Here is a 21,730-nt window from a genome sequence, read left to right as displayed (position 1 = left end):
ATATTTCATCTACTTCTGATAGGAATATGGGTATAATTATTGATCTGTATGGGGATTATGGGTGAAATATCACAAATACACATGCCCAGGAACATATTTCATCTACTTCTGATAGGAATATGGGTATATCTATTGTTCTGTATGGGGATTATGGGTGAAATATCACAAATACACATGCTCAGGAACATACTTCATCTACTTCTGATAGGAATATGGGTATAATTATTGTTCTGTATGGGGATTATGGGTGAAATATCACAAATACACATGCCCAGGAACATACTTCATCTACTTCTGATAGGAATATGGGTATAACTATTGATCTGTATGGGGATTATGGGTGAAATATCACAAATACACATGCCCAGGAACATACTTCATCTACTTCTGATAGGAATATGGGTATATCTATTGTTCTGTATGGGGATTATGGGTGAAATATCACAAATACACATGGCCAGGAACATATTTCATCTACTTCTGATAGGAATATGGGTATAATTATTGTTCTTTATGGGGATTATGGGTGAAATATCACAAATACACATGCCCAGGAACATACTTCATCTACTTCTGATAGGAATATGGGTATAACTATTGATCTGTATGGGGATTATGGGTGAAATATCACAAATACACATGCTCAGGAACATACTTCATCTACTTCTGATAGGAATATGGGTATATCTATTGTTCTGTATGGGGATTATGGGTGAAATATCACAAATACACATGCCCAGGAACATACTTCATCTACTTCTGATAGGAATATGGGTATATCTATTGATCTGTATGGGGATTTTGGGTGAAATATCACAAATACACATGGCCAGGAACATATTTCATCTACTTCTGATAGGAATATGGGTATAATTATTGATCTGTATGGGGATTATGGGTGAAATATCACAAACACACATGCCCAGGAACATATTTCATCTACTTCTGATAGGAATATGGGTATAATTATTGATCTGTATGGGGATTATGGGTGAAATATCACAAATACACATGCCCAGGAACATATTTCATCTACTTCTGATAGGAATATGGGTATAATTATTGATCTGTATGGGGATTATGGGTGAAATATCACAAATACACATGCCCAGGAACATACTTCATCTACTTCTGATAGGAATATGGGTATATCTATTGTTCTGTATTGGGATTATGGGTGAAATACCACAAATACACATGCCCAGGAACATATTTAATCTACTTCTGATAGGAATATGGGTATAATTATTGTTCTGTATGGGGATTATGGGTGAAATATCACAAATGCACATGCCCAGGAACATACTTCATCTACTTCTGATAGGAATATGGGTATATCTATTGTTCTGTATGGGGATTATGGGTGAAATATCACAAATACACATGCCCAGGAACATATTTCATCTACTTCTGATAGGAATATGGGTATATCTATTGTTCTGTATGGGGATTATGGGTGAAATATCACAAATACACATGCTCAGGAACATATTTCATCTACTTCTGATAGGAATATGGGTATAATTATTGTTCTGTATGGGGATTATGGGTGAAATATCACAAATGCACATGCCCAGGAACATACTTCATCTACTTCTGATAGGAATATGGGTATAATTATTGTTCTGTATGGGGATTATGGGTGAAATATCACAAATACACATGCCCAGGAACATATTTAATCTACTTCTGATAGGAATATGGGTATAATTATTGTTCTGTATGGGGATTATGGGTGAAATATCACAAATACACATGCTCAGGAACATACTTCATCTACTTCTGATAGGAATATGGGTATAATTATTGTTCTGTATGGGGATTTTGGGTGAAATATCACAAATACACATGCCCAGGAACATATTTCATCTACTTCTGATAGGAATATGGGTATAATTATTGTTCTTTATGGGGATTATGGGTGAAATATCACAAATACACATGCCCAGGAACATATTTCATCTACTCCTGATAGGAATATGGGTATAATTATTGATCTGTATGGGGATTATGGGTGAAATATCACAAATACACATGCCCAGGAACATACTTCATCTACTTCTGATAGGAATATGGGTATATCTATTGTTCTGTATGGGGATTATGGGTGAAATATCACAAATACACATGCTCAGGAACATACTTCATCTACTTCTGATAGGAATATGGGTATAATTATTGTTCTTTATGGGGATTATGGGTGAAATATCACAAATACACATGCCCAGGAACATACTTCATCTACTTCTGATAGGAATATGGGTATATCTATTGATCTGTATGGGGATTATGGGTGTAATATCACAAATACACATGCCCAGGAGCATACTTCATCTACTTCTGCTAGGAATATGGGTATAATGGTTCTTTGTGGGTATTATAGGTGATATATCATGAATACACATGCCCAGTGTCATATTCGATCAATTCCTGGTAAGAACGCGTATGTGTACAATTATTGTTTTATATGTTGATTATTGGTAAAATATGATGAAACATTTCATTAACTTCCGGTAAGAATATGGGTATATTTATTATTCTATATGGGGTTATGGTCAGAATGCTATGGATATACAGATCCTGTAACCTATTTGCATCTGACAGGATTACATGTCCATTGACTTCTCCCACCCCTGGGAGATGTGAGCCCTGGCATCATAGACATATTTGTGATATTTCACCCATAATCCCCATACAGAACAATAGATATACCCATATTCCTATCAGAAGTAGATGAAGTATGTTCCTGGGCATGTGTATTTGTGATATTTCACCCATAATCCCCATACAGAACAATAATTATACTCATATTCCTATCAGAAGTAGATGAAATATGTTCCTGGGCATGTGTATTTGTGATATTTCACCCATAATCCCCATACAGAACAATAATTATACCCATATTCCTATCAGAAGTAGATGAAGTATGTTCCTGGGCATGTGTATTTGTGATATTTCACCCATAATCCCCATACAGAACAATAGATATACCCATATTCCTATCAGAAGTAGATGAAGTATGTTCCTGGGCATGTGTATTTGTGATATTTCACCCATAATCCCCATACAGAACAATAATTATACTCATATTCCTATCAGAAGTAGATGAAGTATGTTCCTGGGCATGTGTATTTGTGATATTTCACCCATAATCCCCATACAGAACAATAATTATACTCATATTCCTATCAGAAGTAGATGAAATATGATCCTGGGCATGTGTATTTGTGATATTTCACCCATAATCCCCATACAGAACAATAATTATACCCATATTCCTATCAGAAGTAGATGAAATATGTTCCTGAGCATGTGTATTTGTGATATTTCACCCATAATCCCCATACAGAACAATAATTATACCCATATTCCTATCAGAAGTAAATGAAATATGTTCCTGGGCATGTGTATTTGTGATATTTCACCCATAATCCCCATACAGAACAATAGATATACCCATATTCCTATCAGAAGTAGATGAAGTATGTTCCTGGGCATGTGTATTTGTGATATTTCACCCATAATCCCCATACAGATCAATAATTATACCCATATTCCTATCAGAAGTAGATGAAATATGTTCCTGGGCATGTGTATTTGTGATATTTCACCCCTAATCCCCATACAGATCAATAATTATACCCATATTCCTATCAGAAGTAGATGAAGTATGTTCCTGAGCATGTGTATTTGTGATATTTCACCCATAATCCCCATACATAACAATAGATATACCCATATTCCTATCAGAAGTAGATGAAGTATGTTCCTGGGCATGTGTATTTGTGATATTTCACCCATAATCCCCATACAGAACAATAGATATACCCATATTCCTATCAGAAGTAGATGAAATATGTTCCTGAGCATGTGTATTTGTGATATTTCACCGATAATCCCCATACAGAACAATAATTATACTCATATTCCTATCAGAAGTAGATGAAGTATGTTCCTGGGCATGTGTATTTGTGATATTTCACCCATAATCCTCATACAGAACAATAGATATACCCATATTCCTATCAGAAGTAGATGAAATATGTTCCTGGGCATGTGTATTTGTGATATTTCACCCATAATCCCCATACAGAACAATAATTATACTCATATTCCTATCAGAAGTAGATGAAGTATGTTCCTGGGCATGTGTATTTGTGATATTTCACCCATAATCCCCATACAGATCAATAGATATACCCATATTCCTATCAGAAGTAGATGAAGTATGTTCCTGGGCATGTGTATTTGTGATATTTCACCCATAATCCCCATACAGAACAATATATATACCCATATTCCTATCAGAAGTAGATGAAGTATGTTCCTGAGCATGTGTATTTGTGATATTTCACCCATAATCCCCATACAGAACAATAATTATACTCATATTCCTATCAGAAGTAGATGAAGTATGTTCCTGGGCATGTGTATTTGTGATATTTCACCCATAATCCCCATACAGAACAATAGATATACCCATATTCCTATCAGAAGTAGATGAAGTATGTTCCTGGGCATGTGTATTTGTGATATTTCACCCATAATCCCCATACAGAACAATAATTATACCCATATTCCTATCAGAAGTAGATGAAATATGTTCCTGGGCATGTGTATTTGTGATATTTCACCCATAATCCCCATACAGAACAATAGATATACCCATATTCCTATCAGAAGTAGATGAAGTATGTTCCTGGGCATGTGTATTTGTGATATTTCACCCATAATCCCCATACAGAACAATAGATATACCCATATTCCTATTAGAAGTAGATGAAGTATGTTCCTGAGCATGTGTATTTGTGATATTTCACCCATAATCCCCATACAGATCAATAGATATACCCATATTCCTATCAGAAGTAGATGAAGTATGTTCCTGGGCATGTGTATTTGTGATATTTCACCCATAATCCCCATACAGAACAATAGATATACCCATATTCCTATCAGAAGTAGATGAAATATGTTCCTGGGCATGTGTATTTGTGATATTTCACCCATAATCCTCATACAGAACAATAGATATACCCATATTCCTATTAGAAGTAGATGAAGTATGTTCCTGAGCATGTGTATTTCACCCATAATCCCCATACAGAACAATAATTATACCCATATTCCCTTCTTGCTATATTACAAGAAGTCATTTTGTGGGCTGCATTTGTAAAATGTGCTGCCATCTAGTGGTGGAGTCTAGTATTGCAGCCCATCATCCCATCATCGCATCATCCCAATATGCAGTTTAGTCCGTCCCAGTTTAGTCCGTCCCAAAAACGGAAATAAATTAACTTTTTGATGGCATTCTAATTTTGTGAGAAGCACCTGTAGGAAAAAAAAAATAAAACTTTTCCAGTACACAATATGTTAAAACCAATGGTGTTGTTCAAAAGTACAACTCGTCCTGCAAAAAAAGCCCTCACATGGCCATTTTGACAAAAAAAAAAAAAAGGTATCAAAAGGGAATCAAAAAAATGAAAATGCAAAACCAAAAAATACCTCTGGTCGTTAAGGGGTTAAACAGTTACTCTTTATATAAAGAATTTTGCCTTTAGTGTTCCAAGAATATGCTCTACAGGGGCGCAATTAAACAATCGTGAAGGCAGTAATGCAGTTGGAGGTCCAGTATTATGAGATCATCATGTTCCTGCTTAAAATCAAAATCCCTTATCACCCTCCCCAAATAATTCTAATCCAGCCATGTAATTGCGGTATACGCGTTTGCTCTAGCACTACAACAATCATCCTTGCCTATTAAACACCTAAACTAAAGCTTTACCTGTAAATACCGTCAGTTCCCCATTCCGGTGGCCTTTAAGGAGCTTGTTCAGTTCCGGAAATCGTGCCCATTTCACCCCTGCAACCTGCTCTATATTCTCCAGCTGGCTAAACACATCGCTCCTCAGCTGGCGGAATGAAATGATGGACTTGTGGCTGGCCGGAAGAGAAGCCTTGAGGAGTTTATTTAGGTTAAACCCAAGAGCTAACGCTTTCAGCGGGCTCGGCTGCTTATCCCCGGGCCGTATAAGAGAGCACCTCTTGATGCTTAGTTTCCGAGAGAACAATTTAGAGGCTTCCCAAGCGCGCAGGTCATCACCAAGCCACAGGGTGATGCGCTTAAACTGCTCCAGATATGGCAAAAGAACAGGGGGCAAACAATTGATTCCACGTGGCAAAGATACGGTGGTTACCCCCGTGGCTTGGTGGACAGCCAGACTATCCAGTTCCTGGCTAGTGATCACCACCTCGGTGTCCTTCTTGCCCATTACTGTAATGCCAAATAGGTTATGGTAGTGAGAAGGCCCGGGGTAAACCGTCTCCACGTAATTGACTACATCAGCCTGACACACGGCGGACAACAACTTTAACCCTTTCATGGCGAGATCTCGTGGGTTGTACCACGGGAACACTAGACTTTTGGTAGGCTGGAAACACTTCACCCCGAACTTCTTCAGGGTAGTGTTAGTTATTTTCGAGATGTTAAACATGGCCTTAATCAGTTGGGCATCCTCGTCCTCCAGATCGTGGAGCCATACCGCCTTGTTCCAGATCCGGCTGATCTCCATGCCGCTCAGCTGCCTCTCCCCATCCTCACCGTCGCTGTCCTCCATGTGGCTGGCCATGGTGTCAGGGCTGAGGAAGGAGCAGCCCTCCTTGAGGAGCAGGTGCATGCTGTCCTTGAAGTCCTCCCAGGTGCCCTCCAGCAGGGTGTCCTTGCACAGGAACCTCCCTGTCGTCTTGTCAATGAACAGCAGGTTGTCCTTGTTCGGGGAGAAGGGGCTGGGGACGTGCAGGCAGCTGTAGCCATCATGGAAGGAGATGTTGCCGTCCCGGAGATACTGGCGGATCTCTGTGACAGTCACGGGGGCCGTGGAGCCAACAAGCATGGAGAGGAGGTCCTTCTGGAAATGTCTGCGGGAAAACGCAGCGGAGGCGACGCCATGCTTCAGCCGAGCTGGTGGAGGGAGCCGCAGCCTGTGCACGGCACCTCGCAGCACGGTGCTCGGCCACATGTCTGCCCGCATCCGGTGCTCTCACATTATCCCAGCCTCTCAGTAATGCCCGTGCGTGCACAGCACAGGACCGGCCGCATGGAGCTGCGCGGCGCCATCATGACAGCTTTCATATGAAAAACATTGGCGCCCTGACGTCACTTCCGGTGTAATGCCCCGGGCTGGGAGGTCAGCGGAAGTACGGGGGGCCTATTACTGCTGTCTTCGCTACTGCCTGATAGTGTTTTGTGTTACCAGAGGTGACTTGGTAGATGCCTGCTCGGGGTTTCTACAGGCATTGCCGGGGTCACGTGGTGGGGGCCTTAGTAGTACAGCGTGCGGAACACAGTCACACGTGTGGAGTTCCGGAGAGGACTGCGGCCATAAGTAGTGATGGGAGGATTGGAAAAGAAAAAGGTAGAGTCAGATACTGTGTGTGTGGGATATTGTATGTGTGCAGGCCGGCCGGGGCTGTAGCTGTACACGGTCTCTGTGCACACACATGGCGGCGCCCAGCCACTTCTGCTCTAAATTGATGAGGAGAGACCAAGCTGGTGTGTTGTTTGCACTGATCTCGTCAGCCTGGGGTCCCTGTATACTGGGCACGTGCCGTGTAATGTGGGGGCTGCTGACATGCAGGGTGGTCACCGGTAAAGGAGGTCATGATGACATATATCTATGGGGGATGACATCATATTCCGCAGCGCTTCACCGACGTCATCACGGTTCCTGTGGGAGCGCCCAGCCTAAATCCCAAATCTGTGTGTGCCGGGAGTGTGAGATCCGCAGAGCCATAAGGCCCCGAGCGCTCCTCCTGTATCTAAGGGGAGCGACATATTGGAAAATAAGCAAATCTCCGACTGCTTTTCTTACCATTCTCCTTGTCAGATGTCCCTGCACAATGACTCTTTAGTCCTGGTTCCCAGTGTCATTTTTTTGTCTTTCAGTATGAGAGTGGGTCAGCCACTAACTACATCACAAGAAATAAGGCTCGAAAGAAGCTGCAGCTGAGCCTGCCGGATTTCAGGTAAAATGCTCTCTTGTTATCGTTGGTTATAAAGGATGATTGGACGGGGGCTCATTTGTGAGGGAGGCCGGAGACGTTACATTATTGTTATAGCGCCATTTATTCCATGGCGCTTTACATGTGAGGAGGGGTATACATAATAAAAACAAGTACAATAATCTTAAACAATGCAAGTCATAACTGGTACAGGAGGAGTGAGGACCCTGCCCGCGAGGGCTCACAATCTACATCTATATGGTTCTTGCATGCACCAGCAGCAGTGATCACCGGGTGTCCTGTTCCAATGAATAGGACAGGTGCACAATACCTGATGCTGCAAGCAGATATGACGTCACCGGCCCCTCCTGGTGCAGTGGTGAGAAGAGCCAAATTAATCCTTGTTCTGAAAGTGTCTTAGATGCACTTTCACACTGAGGTTTTTACACTAGGGAGGTTATTTACCACATAGAAACAGACTAGATTTATTATATAGAAAGTGGAAGAGGCAAAGAGTGGCACAGATGCCCTCATCAAGATTACATGTTACTTATACTAAGTTAAGAAAAATCATTATTATTTATGGTTGTTATAAAATCCCCTCCACACTGTCGGTTCACGTTCCGGTGCTGCGATGGTGGTTTGTGTCAGTGGTTTAAACATCATCATAAACTGACATATCTATAGATTTCCCTTTGGCCGTCACATCCTGTACATCACTCACCAATCTTGCACAAGGAACCTGTAGATTCGGGACAGTGGCAGCTCAGCAGCAATATTTAAGTCCTGTGACCACTGTAAAAGATCAGATTGGAAGGGGGAGCATTTAGTGAGAATAAAAGAATGGCGGTTTTCTAGTGTTTTTCCATTATGTTAGACCCTTCCACAAATAGGAATCACCATCTAATTTCCTTATCACACACATACAGGCATTTGAAGTTGTGTGTGGCAGGAAATGGTAGTTCCTCAAGTAAGCAAACTAAAGAACAGAAAACTAAAAAATATAAAAATTTCTGCCGCCTTTAAATAGCGCTACACTCTATGTAGCCTATCATTTGTGTGACAAATGCGCGTAAGCATCCCATCCCAGTGTGTGGTTTGTAGTGTGGGAACACTTTCACGACACTTTTTTTTTTTGTACATTTTATATTGTGGCAAAAAAAAAAGTTTTTGAACACCTATAAACCAGTAAGATATGCTCATTCTTCTTCATTTAGACGTCTCTGCATCTTAAAAGGAATCTATCCTCATGAACCCAGACACAAGAAGAAAGTGAACAAGGGGTCTACAGCGCCCCGGACCTTCTATCTGCTGAAGGATATTAAGTTTCTACTGCATGAACCTATTGTGAGGAAGTTCAGAGAGTACAAGGTACGTTTTCTAATATCCTGGCCACTTTATTATAAATTGTAGACATGTGCTGGAAACAGTCTTAGAAGTATATTGTCATTAGCAGATAGGCACCATGACTTAATTCGGAAAGCGCCAGTCTCTTGTGATTGGATGCAGCAGTGATAAATGCTGTCAATATGACTTCACCGCTGCAGCCAAAACTCGGGACAGGAGCAGCAGCAGAGAACCAGTTCTGGACCTGGGGAGGGTGAGGGCTATCTGATTTCCTTGGGGAGTACTTCATAAAAAATGTAGCAAACTCCTTTTAAAATGTTAAATTGCTCCTTTTACTTTCAGGTATTTGTGCGTCGTCTGCGTAAAGCCTATGGGAAAAAGGAATGGGATTCAGTAGACCGAATTCGAGATAACAAACCTACATACAAGCTTGACCACATCATCAAGGAGAGGTATGATCATTTCCAGATTCTACTGCCTGATATATTTAAGGGAGTTTTCCAGCAAATGGCATTCATTATCTCTCCTGCAAGGGGGTGATGGCTGGGAGCTTCTGATCATTAGGATGGAGTCCTTCGTCTCCTTTCTTCATCAGTGTTGGAGGTTTATTGGAGCGGATTGGTATTCCAAAGAAAGATATTAAATCTGCGGCATTTGTCAATTTTCACTTTAAAGCTTATGTACATACTGCAAAAATATTATACATAGTTCTGGCACAGCAGTTTTTCCAGATGAAAGTTTTAAAAGGAACCTGTCATCACATCTATTTTCCCTGAACCATGAGCAGCATAGATCGGGCACTGGCTGCGTGATTGATATGTAAACGTAGTTTTAAAAGCCAGCTGGGACATTTGTGTTTCTTCTGACTGGTGGCCGGTCACCATGTGGCTTCTCGCATCCCCTTCCAGAGGACTGACCGGTCTCTTTCTGTAAGGTAGGTACATGGGGAGAGATCAGGCAGTCCATAGGATCAGGCAGGGACACATTTCCTCGCTGGCTTTTCAAACTTTTTTGACTTTTGTATGCAAATGTGTTCACTATCTGCTTATTTTCATTTGGTGTGAAAGGGGCATTGGAATCCTTATACTAGTTTTGCAGTTATGGTCTCAATTGTCCTTGTTTTCAAATTAAAATGTAATGATTTTAACTTTTGAGAGAATACTGTGCTGTATCCTTTTATTATCCCACAATATGTTTGCTTTTTATTGTTTGTAAGCCTCCTTCAGCCCACATTACAGCTGTTGAGTCCAATGCTATATGGAACTGAGCACAATGTTTTTACTATATTTGCAGATACCCAACCTTTATTGATGCTCTCCGTGACCTGGATGATGCTCTTTCCATGAGCTTTCTTTTTTCTACCTTTCGGCGTACTGGAAAGTGTCATGTTCAGACCATTCAACTTTGCCGTCGCCTTAGTGTAGAATTCCTTAATTACGTAGTTGCTTGTCGTTCTCTACGCAAGGTGAGTTAATTGTCAACATTTTTCAACAGCTGGAGTTGTTGGATTTGCTATATGAGTATATATGACTAATAGATCTCAGTAAAAACCCCATTAGTTTTGCGCTAAGTGGCACTGAGGTATTATTAGTCCCCTCTCATGGCACCTGTTGCCCCCCCTTCCCCACATATTCCCTACAGAATTGCTGGTTGCTGCAAAATGAGTCCAAATCTTCAGCTATCCTCCACCATGCTTGACAGTTGGTATGTCTGTGTATGCTGTGTTTTGTTTTCAGCATGTGTGGCGCAGTTTGGTATTGTCTGTCAAAAGGACATTGTTCCATAAGTTGTGCTGTTTTGTTAAGATGTAACTTTGCAAACTTTATCCGTGCTGTCATGTTCTTGTTAGCAAGAGGCTTTTCTTTATCGCCTCTCATTGGGGGACACAGGAACCATGGGTGTATGCTGCTGCCACTAGGAGGCTGACACTATGCAAATAAAAAAGTTAGCTCCTCCTCTGCAGTGTACACCCCACCGACTGGCATTATACTCTTCAGTTTAGCTTAGTGTCAGTAGGAGGTGGACACGGGTCTTTCATTAGACCCTTATCTACCTCAATGTGCGTCGTTTCTTTTCAGGTTTTCCGGAGGGATACAGGGTGAACAGTCACACCTGTAGTCCCACAATCGGACTATGAGTACGGTGTGTACTGCCACCCCGTATCCTCATAGATCCCTCACCAGGACCAAGAGCCTAGCACACAAGCGTGCTCAGAAGTCCGGTCCTGGCTCCGTCACCCACCCACTCGCCCACCAGAGCCTGTCGGTTGCGGAGACGAGGACGTCCATCAGCTCCGTGGACGTCTCATTTTTTCCAGGTTAGTACCGGCGTGGGATGTCTAAGGTGAGTATTTTTATCTTTTATTTTTTATTTTTTTCTTCGTCCCTGGATCCTCAAAAAGGGGTGCCTGTTAAGGGGTTCATTATGTGGGTCGCGTTTTCTTCCCAGCCGCTGTGCCTATTCGGCTGCGACCGCCCTCTCTCCTGTTCCGGCGCGGCTGCCTTTTCGGACTACCGCGCCGCTTCTTATCTGTCACTGCGCTGTGCTCTCAGCGGCCTCCTTAAAAGCGCGGCCGTGCCACACCGCTTCGGGCCCCTGCGGTTCCCTGCTTCTTCCCTGCTCCGGCGCTGTAAGCGTCCGTTCCTTTCCTCTGAGCACGGCGGCCTTGCCAGCCGCCGCATCGCTTCGGCCCCCTGCGCCTGCTCCTACAGCGGCCGTTCTTTTTCATCAGCGCGGGGGCTGTGCAGCCGCCGCATTTTTTTCCACCTCTGCAATCCGGCCACTGTAAGCGGCCGTTCCTTCTCCTTCAGCGTGGCGGCCTGCCAGGTTGCCACGCCGCTTGGACATACGGCCGCTGTTTGCAGCCGCTCACCTGCCGCATCGCTTCCTCCATGCGGCGCACTGTGCCTACGCCGCGGCCCTTCTCCGCCGGTCTCCTATTCCTAATTTAGGCCCCGGCTTCTGCCCGGGCCTACTTCCGGTGGCGGACTCCGCCCCCTTCCCTCTTTCATCGGGCGGGCTTTTCTCCCGCCCGACAATTACACTGAGGCACCGCCTCTTTTCCCTGCCCACCGGCGCCATCTTGGGACTCCCAAACGAGCCCTCTCCTCCACACAGGATACAGTAATGGGAGGAGAGCCCGTATTTAAGACAGTCGCAGATCGGTCCAATTTGCGCCAGGAGGCCATCCCACCATCCTGCCTAAGGGACCATTTCTCGCCAGAGGTCCATCAAGCCGGACAGCTTCACTCCGCATTCCGTCTGCCGTGAGTAGCTCTGCAATTGCAGACTGACACTCCCCTCTGCCCTCTGTCCCCTAACCCTCTGGCATTTTCTTCACGGACCTCTCTAAAATGTTTAACTCTAAAGGGGGCCGCTCTCATCCTCTTCTGCCTCTCTGCTCTGTCAGGCCCGCAGCAACCCGATTGTTCCCACCGCCCAGGATCCTCCGGCCGGTCCGCCCGAGAGTGATACGCCCATCCCAGGCTGGGTTTTCTCTCTGTCTCAATCGGTGGCCGATCTAACGCGTGTGTCTCAAAATTTCTGTTATCCGTGCTGGACCGATTACCTCTGCAGCCCCCCACAGTGGCCAGCAGGTCGCAGGAGCCTCCGCCCGAGCCCTCCTTGATAAGCCGCAAAAGGTCCAGACAGGAACGTCAGAGTCCTCTTCTCGCTCCATCTCGCCACACGGTCCTCCTCTGCGGTCGGCGTCCTCCCGATCCTCCTCCCCTGAATCAGGCGAGGCGTTATCTGATGCGCCCTCGGAGGACATTTGGAGCTGGATTCTAACCAAATCGCCACCATGAGGGATATGGTCCAGAATCTCATTGGAGCTATAAACCAAACCTGTGGCATTATGGATCCCTCTACGGAACCCGCAGATCAGGCGGTTTCGTTTAGACGGGCTAAACCACCTTCTAAGTTTTTTCCCCAGGACTTACTGCCAATTGGACGGTCTCCCCCCTCGGTGGATCCCCGTTTCCAGGCTCTCCACCAACACGGTGCTTCCACTGTCCGGCGGAGCATCTCTGAAGGACTCTAACGATAGTTATAGAATCCTTTGCGTAATCAGCCTTTGAGGCAGCTGCAGTCGCTTCAAATGCCCAGTTTTCGATCCCACCTGGGTTTCGAAATCCCTTTCCAAATGGGCCAAAGAACTCCGTCGAGATATCCTGGACAGAGCGCCTCCTGTGCATCTGGCGGAGCTTGCCATCCAGATTTCCCACGCGAGTGAATACCTGGTCTCCGTCTCTCTGGATGCTGCGTCTTGTGCGGCTCAGGCATTCAGCAATGCCGTTACCATCCGCCGGACCGTTTGGCTCAAGGCCTGGCAGGCAGACTTGTGTTCCAAAAAAGTCCCTCGCCAGTCTCCCCTTTCAGGCCTCACGTCTCTTTGGTTCCAAGCTGGACCAAACCATTAAGGACGCCACCGGGGGCACAAGTTCTCCTCTCCACCAGGCTAATCCTCGTCGCCCTCCTCCTAGACGGCAATTTCGGTCCTTTCGGCCTCTTTCATCGCCTCACGGCACCAACCTCCTTTTCTTAGCAGCACCAGAGTCCACAGGCACGTCAAGAGATGAAAGCGGTGCCCTTTAGGCCCACTCCGTCCTGGCGTCCTTGCTACTCTCCGGTAGATCCTCCAGGCCAGGGCTGGAAGATCCACCTCAGCATGACTGACAAGACCCCAACCCACCTCCCAGGTTGGGTGGCCATCTTCTCTTCTTCAGGGACGTCTGCATTTCCGCAGTAGAAGTTGCATGGGTCAGGGCAGTTGTATCCTCGGGATACAAGATAGTGTTCGTTTTCACGACCCCGGGATCGTTTTCTTCGAATCCCGACCTCCCAGAGATCCCGCTCTAGATCCGGGTTTCTTCGCAACCATCGCTTCTCTTCTCAAAGCCGGGGAAATCGTTCCCGTCCCAGGAAAGAACGATTCACAGGTTTCTACTCGAACCTCTTTGTGGTACCGAAAAAAGACGGCAAAGTTCGCCCCATTCTGGACCTCAGATTACTGAACAGGACAGTTCGTCTGAGACACTTCGGGATGGAATCCCTTCGTTCTGTAATTGCTCCCATGGAGGCTCAAGAATTTCCGTGTTCCATAGATATTCAGGACGCCTACCTCCATGTCCCGATATTTCTCGGACGTCACCGATTCCTGCGCTTTGCGGTGCTCCCGGTACATTTTCAATTCGTCGTCCTGCCGTTCGGTCTCACAACCGCTCCAAGGGTATTCACGAAGATAATGGCGGCGCTGTTGGCCATCTTGAGAGTCAGAGGCTTGGTCCTATTTCCATACCTCGACGACATCCTCATCAAGGCTCCGTCCTTTTTCTCAGGCTCACGAAAGTCTGTCCGTCGTTCTCGACACCCTAGCCGTTTCGGGTGGCTGGTCAACTGGAAGAAGTCCTGCCTTATTGCTTCTCAGTGCATCATCTTTATGGGCATGCTCTCCGACACTTGTCAGACCAACGTCTTCCTTCCCTAAGACCAGAGATCCTCTCTGTCGGGACATACTCTTGTTCCAGGGTCCTCGGCCTCCGTCCCTCCGACCGGCCATGAAGGTTCTGGGAGGATGGTAGCAACATGGGAAGCGATTCCCTTCGCCCAATTTCATTCGCGACCCCTTCAGCAAGCCATTCTGTCTCCGTGTGACAGGTCTGTCTTCTCCCTGGTTCGTCAGATCCGACTCTCTTCTCGGGTCAAACGGTCTCAACTGGTGGCTGAGGTCACTTCTCATCTCCCAGGGCAGGTCCTTCTTTCCAGTTCACTGGTAAGTGGTGACGACGGACGCCAGCCTCCTCGGCTGGGGTGCGGTTTTTCGCCACCTCACGGTTCAGGGCCGTTGGTCGGCGCAGGAGTCGTCTCTGCCGATCAATGTCCTCGAGATTCGGGCCATGTTTTCTGTCCCTCCGCCACTGGGAAAGGATTCTCAGGGGCCTGCCAATCCGGATCCAGACTGACAATGCCACGGCTGTGGCATATGTCAACCATCAGGGGGGACTCTCAGCTCCTTCGCCCTTGCCGAGGTATCCAAGATCTTACTTTAGGTAGAGACTACGGCTCAGGTGATATCCACGGTGCATATCCCCGGCGTGAACAATTGGGCCGCCGACTTCCTCAGCCGTAAGGGCCTCGCGGCAGGGGAATGATCCTTGCATCCGGAGGTCTTCCATCAAGATTTGTCTTCGATGGGGGACTCCGGACGTGGATCTGCAGTTCATCTCCAGGTCTCGCGATCCTCTTGCAGTGGGCGTCAATGCTCTGGCCATTCCTTGGTCACAGTTCATGCCACCCTACCTGTTCCCACCCCTTCCATTACTTCCAAACTGTTGAAAAAGATCAGAGCGGAAAAGGTGCCGGTCATTCTGATCGCCCCGGATTGGACCAGGAGAGCTTGGTTTTCGGAGCTCGTCAATCTTCTTGCGGACGCTCCCTGGCGCCTTCCAGACAGGCTCGATCTGCTGTCTCAGGGTCCGACCTGCCACCCGAATTGTCGGTCGTTCAGTTTAACGGCTTGGCTGTTGAGACCGCAGTTCTAAGAGCGTCCGGCCTTTCGGACCGGGTGATTCACACCGTGATTCAGGCTCTGAAGCCTTCATCTTCCAGGGTCTACTATCGTACCTGGAAGGCTTACTTTCGTTGGTGCTAGTCCAACTGCGTTTCACCTGTGTCCTTCTCCCTGCCTTCCTTTTTGGCCTTCCTTCAGGCAGGACTGGATTCGGGCCTGGCTGTTAGTTCCCTGAAGGGCCAGGTCTCTGCGCTTTCCATCCTCTCAGAAGACTTTAGCTTCTCGGCCACAGGTTAAGACCTTCCTTCAAGGAGTAGTCCACGCTGTCCCTCCGTACAGGGCCCCCGTGGATTCATGGGATTTAAGCCTGGTTCTGAACGTTCTGAGGGTTTCCCCCTTTAAGCCTCTCAAGGAGATTCCCCTGTCAGTTCTATCTTTGAGGGTGGCCTTTCTTGTGGCCATCTCCTTTATCTGCCGCTTTTCCGAGTTGGCGGCCCTGTCCTGCCGACCTCCGTACTTGGACATTCACCAGGACAAGGCGGTCCTCAGGTCTCCGCCTTCCTGCCTTCCTAAGGTGGTTTTTCACCTCAACGTGGACATAGTTCTACCTTCCTTTTGTCCAGCTCCGGCTCATCCCCTGGAGTGATCGTTGAACAGGCTGGTCCTCGTCAGGGCAGTGAGGATCTACCGGGATAGAACGTCCGTCCCTTTTCCGGAGGACGGATTCCTTTTTCGTCATTCCTGATGGCACGCGCAGAGGCCAGCCGACTTCTAAAGCGACTATTGCTCGCTGGACCAGAATGGCATTTCTGGAGGCTTACCGGGTCAAGAACAGAGTGCCCCCTCCTGGGATTAAGGCTCACTCTACCCGGGCAGTCGGCGCCTCCTGGGCGGTGCACCACAGAGCTTCCGCCCTACAGCTTTGCAAAGCGGCAACTTGGTCTTCCATCCACACGTTCGCCAAATTTTACAAGGTCCATACGCTTCGGCGGACGCCAGCCTAGGCAGAAGGATCTTGCAGGCGGCAGTGGTGAGTCCTCTGACCTGATGGAAGTCTGTTTTTTCCCGCCCTTGGGACTGCTTTGGGACGTCCCATGGTTCCTGTGTCCCCCAATGAGAGGCGATAAAGAAAACAGGATTTTTGGTTGCTTACCGTAAAATCTGTTTCTTGAAGCCTCCATTGGGGGACACAGCTCCCTCCCAATGTTTTTGTTATCTGTTCTATGACTGTTCTCACGTTTACAGTTCTCAAGTTTGTGGCTATGGTTTTCAACCTTGCTACTTATCTCCTACTGCTTTCTCACTAACTGAAGAGTATAATGCCAGTCGGTGGGGTGTACACTGCAGAGGAGGAGCTAACTTTTTTATTTGCATAGTGTCAGCCTCCTAGTGGCAGCAGCATACACCCATGGTTCCTGTGTCCCCCAATGGAGGCTTCAAGAAACAGATTTTACGGTAAGCAACCAAAAATCCTGTTTTTTTCCTGGCCGTCCTTCCAACCAAGCTGTTCGCTGAGTTTATTTCTCGTTGTTCCTTTGTGGATTTTAACATTTAAAGGGAACCTGACAGCTGAGGCAGGCAGCATTTATCAGACACTGGCTGTATTCTTTCAGCCAGGTATGTTTGATTCTGAAACACTGGGGCATTTCAGAGAAACACATATTTTAAAAGACACCCACTTTCAACAACGGACATGTTTTTAACTATACATGTACACAGAGAGAGACCTGGCACACCAGGGAAGTGGGCAGGGCAAAGCAGTTGAGGACCAGCTTTTCTGATCAGTCACAGTGTGGCTTTGGTCCTCCTGCCCCCTACAGCGTTTTTTGTTTTTTTTTTTATGCACAAGTTTTGCTTAAGGGAAGTGAGTGCACATTGACCAAATAGCAGCCGCTGATTGGCTGCAGGGCTCACATAGCATAACAATAACATGCAATTCCTGGGGGCGTGACCTGTTGGTGGGTCTTGGGGACTGGAGTTGAGAAACACTGCTTTAGAGCTTCCAGGGCCAGCTATCCCCATCTGTGGCATACAAAGAGAGGAGGTAATGACAGCTTTGGAAGCTGATAGTCCCTCGATGTACAAGGTCACAACCTGGCTTCACCGAACATCTCCATGGAGCCAGGTGACCGGTGGGTCCCATTCCTGGCTTTCCTAAACGTATCCATGGGTTGAGTGATGGTCACTGGAGCAGATCTGTATTTTTTCGGCTGGGGCCATTGTCCCCTAAGCTGGCATCCCATAGAATGTCAAATCTGTGTCCCTCATGATAGAGCCATGATCCGCTGGCTGCTATTCTGTAGAGTGCTACTGAGTGTGGTTTTGTAAAGTCTCCAATTCTTTGGATCTCTTGTTACAGAGGCTTATCCCCTTTTTATAGTTCACAACTGTTTCCTTCAAGCCATTATCCAGATGTCCAGAGGTCGGTGTGATCTCTCGCTACTCCCCTGCTTCTCCCCTCTGCAAATCCCTCCACTGGCTCCCAATTCCCCAACAAATCCAGTTCAAACTACTAACGCTGATCTACAAAGCCATCCACAACCTGTCCCCTCCCTATATCTCTGAACTATTCTCCCAATATCTTTCCTCACGCAATCTTCGATTCTCCCAAGACCTCCTACTCTCCTCCGCACTTATTCGTTCCTGACACAACCGCCTCCAAGATTTCTCCCGAATATCCCCCATCCTCTGGAATTCCACGCCTCAACACGTTAGATTATCCACCACCCTCGGATCCTTCAGACGGAACCTGAAAACCCATCTCTTCAGGAAAGCCTGCAGCCTGCAATAACCATTCTGCTGCCTCACCACCCACCTGAGCTGCCGCCTCACCAACCGCCCGAGCTGCCACATCCCCGACCTTCTGTCTCTTCCCCAGTATCCCGTAGAATGTAAGTCCGCAAGGACAGGGTCCTCTCCCCTCTGTACCAGTCTGTCATCGTAAATTTGTGTACTGTAAATGATATCTATAACCCTGCATGTAAGCCCTTTCTCATGTACAGCACCATGGAATTAATGGTGCTATAAAAATAAATAATAATAATTCCAGGAGACCTGTCACCAACCTCATTGAAATAATGGTATAGGAGATGAATATATGTTTGTATTTTACAAGAAGAATTACTTTTTTAAAAATGTGTTGTCCCGTTAATGGATAACCCCTTTGGTACCCCTTTTTCATGTTATGTGTATCGTATTGTACCAAATTGTTCTTGTTACACACTAAGATCATTATCTTATAAAAGTCACTTGTTTTGAGAGCTTGCTAGATTAGGATTTTTTTAATATCTAGAGTAGATATCTGGTAGATGTTTTTCCTCTAGCACATATTTCCAGCTTTTTAAAAAAATTTTTTTTATATATATAAACATCGCCCATACTTTTAACACAGACATACGTGGTCCACAGCTCCTTGCCCTTCCTTCTATGTCTGTTACTGTCCTTTGCTTATTTTCTTTTTTGATTCTCCTTATTATTTTGCTCTGTTATATTTCTTGCACCTAGTTATAGCCTATAGGGATCCAGAGCTCGAGGCTACAGAATCTTGACAGACCTTGAAATAACCTGCTTTTATACTTTACACGATGCATCGGCACATTGTGACTAATACATGCATGAATTCCACCATTTCTGCCCAAGTTAAAAACTTAAGCTGCTTAGTTAATGTTTTGAGGTTTTGTTGTTTTTTTTTTTACAAAAAGTGCAAAAGTCCTATGTCATCAAACCACGTCAAAGTGTACCTAAGTATGGATGGTCCTGATCAGTAATGTCTTCGTGATTTGCCAAGTTTCATCTGAACTAGGGAAGTCCTAGGGAACCAGGCAGAGCTAACTTATGTACCTTTTTAGGTACAGGTGTAGCAGACCTCTGCTTGTCCTTAGCCATGACTACTTTTCGTAAAATCATTTAACTATTTGTTTTCATAAAATTGTAGATAAACGTGCTACGCAAATATCACCTCCGCTCTGTCATCTCCTCGATGGAGAAGGGGGAGTTCCTGGCATCCATCAACATCCGGGATGCTTACCTTACCCTGGGTGTTTTCCAACCTGTATATGAATAACTAGCATACGCTTCCAACCATTTAGTAGCCTAAACATGACTACATCTCGAATGACTAGTCGTTGTACCCAATGCCCACTGTTCTGCAGCCTTTGTCTCTGAGATCGCTACCTCCTTACATATTTATGCTGGCCACTTTAGAGGCATGGGGAGCGTGGAATGCCTGAGCCATGCCTTCACATTATTGTGAGCTTGACCACTGCCGATAATGACCGTGCTGTGCCCATCATGAGGGAGAGCGCTTTGCGCACACACTAGTTATGGTGACTACATTAGAAATTTGTTGTTTATTTTGGGGGGTAAAAAGTTACCCTAAGGCCCATTTACCATTGCCTGTGTAAGTGTTCATAACAATTATTTTACTTCAAGCACCAAACAAAGCACTCATACTCCTTTGGCATTGCCAATCATGTCAGTGCATTTGTCTGTACCCTCATCTTCCTTGATGGCCAGCTCTGGCTTTACAGGACGACCGAGATAGATGTAAAACAAGTGGGTGGGAAGTTGCACTGAACTGCTTGGCCATGCCAAGGGAGAACTGCTTGGTTTGAACAGTCATTTTGTTCTGATTGATTTTCTTTAATAGTTCACATTGCTTGTATTTCTCTTTAACATTAAATTCCCTGCCTGCATTGTCCTTAGGTTTTCCTGTCCATTAAAGGAATCTATTACCAGGCCGAGATCCTAGGACAGACAGTGACGTGGATTACACCATATGCTTTCTCGCATGATGTAAGTACAGAATGTATTTTTTTGTGCCATGTACTCTATTTTTGTAAGACAGAACATTTCAGTGGGTTTTCTACACTGAATTTGCCACCACTACATTACTTCTCTCTTACAGTCTCATAGGCATTTCTTTATATAAAGTTTCTGAAGAACACATTGGCAGAAAAAAAAATTTCTATGATCAGGAGCATGCAATATGTTAATTCGTATCTAGTCATTTGGGTAGGCTGACCCCTGTGGACATCCCTGTTTAGTAAAATAGCTTTTTCTTAATTATACAGTTGCACTATCATCCAAATTGTCTGGTTTGCATTAGATCATTTATCAGTTAATTGCCTGTTTACACAGGCAGACCAAACTTCCAAAGCGCAGCAAGCAATCTATAAGGCTAGGTTCACATCGTGTTAGGTGCCATCCGTTTAACGGATCCATTACTAAGCGGCACTAACGCAATGTAATGCATCCGTTAACGCACCTATTGCCATCCATTATCGTAACGCTTCCTAACACATGGCAAAATCTGCATGCGTTAGCGATGGTCTATTACTTTGTGACACACCCTCGAGCGTGGTCTACCGCGTTTTCGGGTACGTTGGTTCTAATGCACAGCGAACGGATGCGTTTGCTGTGCATAGACCCCTATTACTAACGCATGCCTATGCAATGCTAGCATGCGTTAGCACAATCGTAGAAAAATAGTGAATTTGGGCATCAGAGTTAGCGCATCCGTTTAATGGATACGTTAAACAGATGGCACTAGCGCAATGTGAACCTAGCATAATGGTTCATTCAGTGCCATGGTTCTTAGTTTACCCGGGGCGATATACTGCAGAGAATTTTTTTTTTTGTGCAGCATAAAAGATGATTTCACCCGATGAACAAGTGTTTTCCTCATTCATTGGATGATCAGCAGCCTGTGTACACGGCAAGATTGAGAAATGAGCATTCCTGGGAACACTCACTCAAGATAATCATGCAATATGAATCAATATTAACACATTAAATTAAAGTGTACCCATCTGATAACTTATTAAAAATTCTGTGATTTAATTTATTTAAATACTTAATACATTTATCTAT

General features: G+C 45.4%; 2 protein-coding genes across 2 annotated transcripts in view; one reads left to right on the top strand and one right to left on the bottom strand.

Moving 5' to 3' along the window:
* TWNK (twinkle mtDNA helicase) overlaps positions 1 to 7,169 on the bottom strand; it is a 38,049-nt gene extending 30,880 nt beyond the window's left edge. The window contains exon 1 of the mRNA XM_069760213.1: positions 5,786 to 7,169. Within this exon, the coding sequence (XP_069616314.1) occupies positions 5,786 to 7,031 (1,246 nt within the window). The 5' untranslated portion in view covers positions 7,032 to 7,169. The remainder of the gene's footprint in view (positions 1 to 5,785) is intronic.
* Positions 7,170 to 7,265: 96 nt separating this feature from the next.
* PES1 (pescadillo ribosomal biogenesis factor 1) overlaps positions 7,266 to 21,730 on the top strand; it is a 64,920-nt gene continuing 50,455 nt past the window's right edge. Inside the window, exons 1-6 of the mRNA XM_069760208.1 lie at positions 7,266 to 7,415; positions 7,946 to 8,025; positions 9,219 to 9,372; positions 9,691 to 9,800; positions 10,642 to 10,813; positions 20,564 to 20,653. Coding sequence (XP_069616309.1) covers positions 7,392 to 7,415; positions 7,946 to 8,025; positions 9,219 to 9,372; positions 9,691 to 9,800; positions 10,642 to 10,813; positions 20,564 to 20,653 — 630 coding nt within the window. The 5' untranslated portion in view covers positions 7,266 to 7,391. The remainder of the gene's footprint in view (positions 7,416 to 7,945; positions 8,026 to 9,218; positions 9,373 to 9,690; positions 9,801 to 10,641; positions 10,814 to 20,563; positions 20,654 to 21,730) is intronic.

The sequence above is a fragment of the Ranitomeya imitator genome, chromosome 1, assembly GCF_032444005.1.
Source record: "Ranitomeya imitator isolate aRanImi1 chromosome 1, aRanImi1.pri, whole genome shotgun sequence".
NCBI classification, from domain to species: Eukaryota; Metazoa; Chordata; class Amphibia; order Anura; family Dendrobatidae; genus Ranitomeya; species Ranitomeya imitator.
The sequence above is the reverse complement of the archived record's forward strand: the minus strand, read 5'-3'. Positions and strand labels throughout refer to the sequence as shown.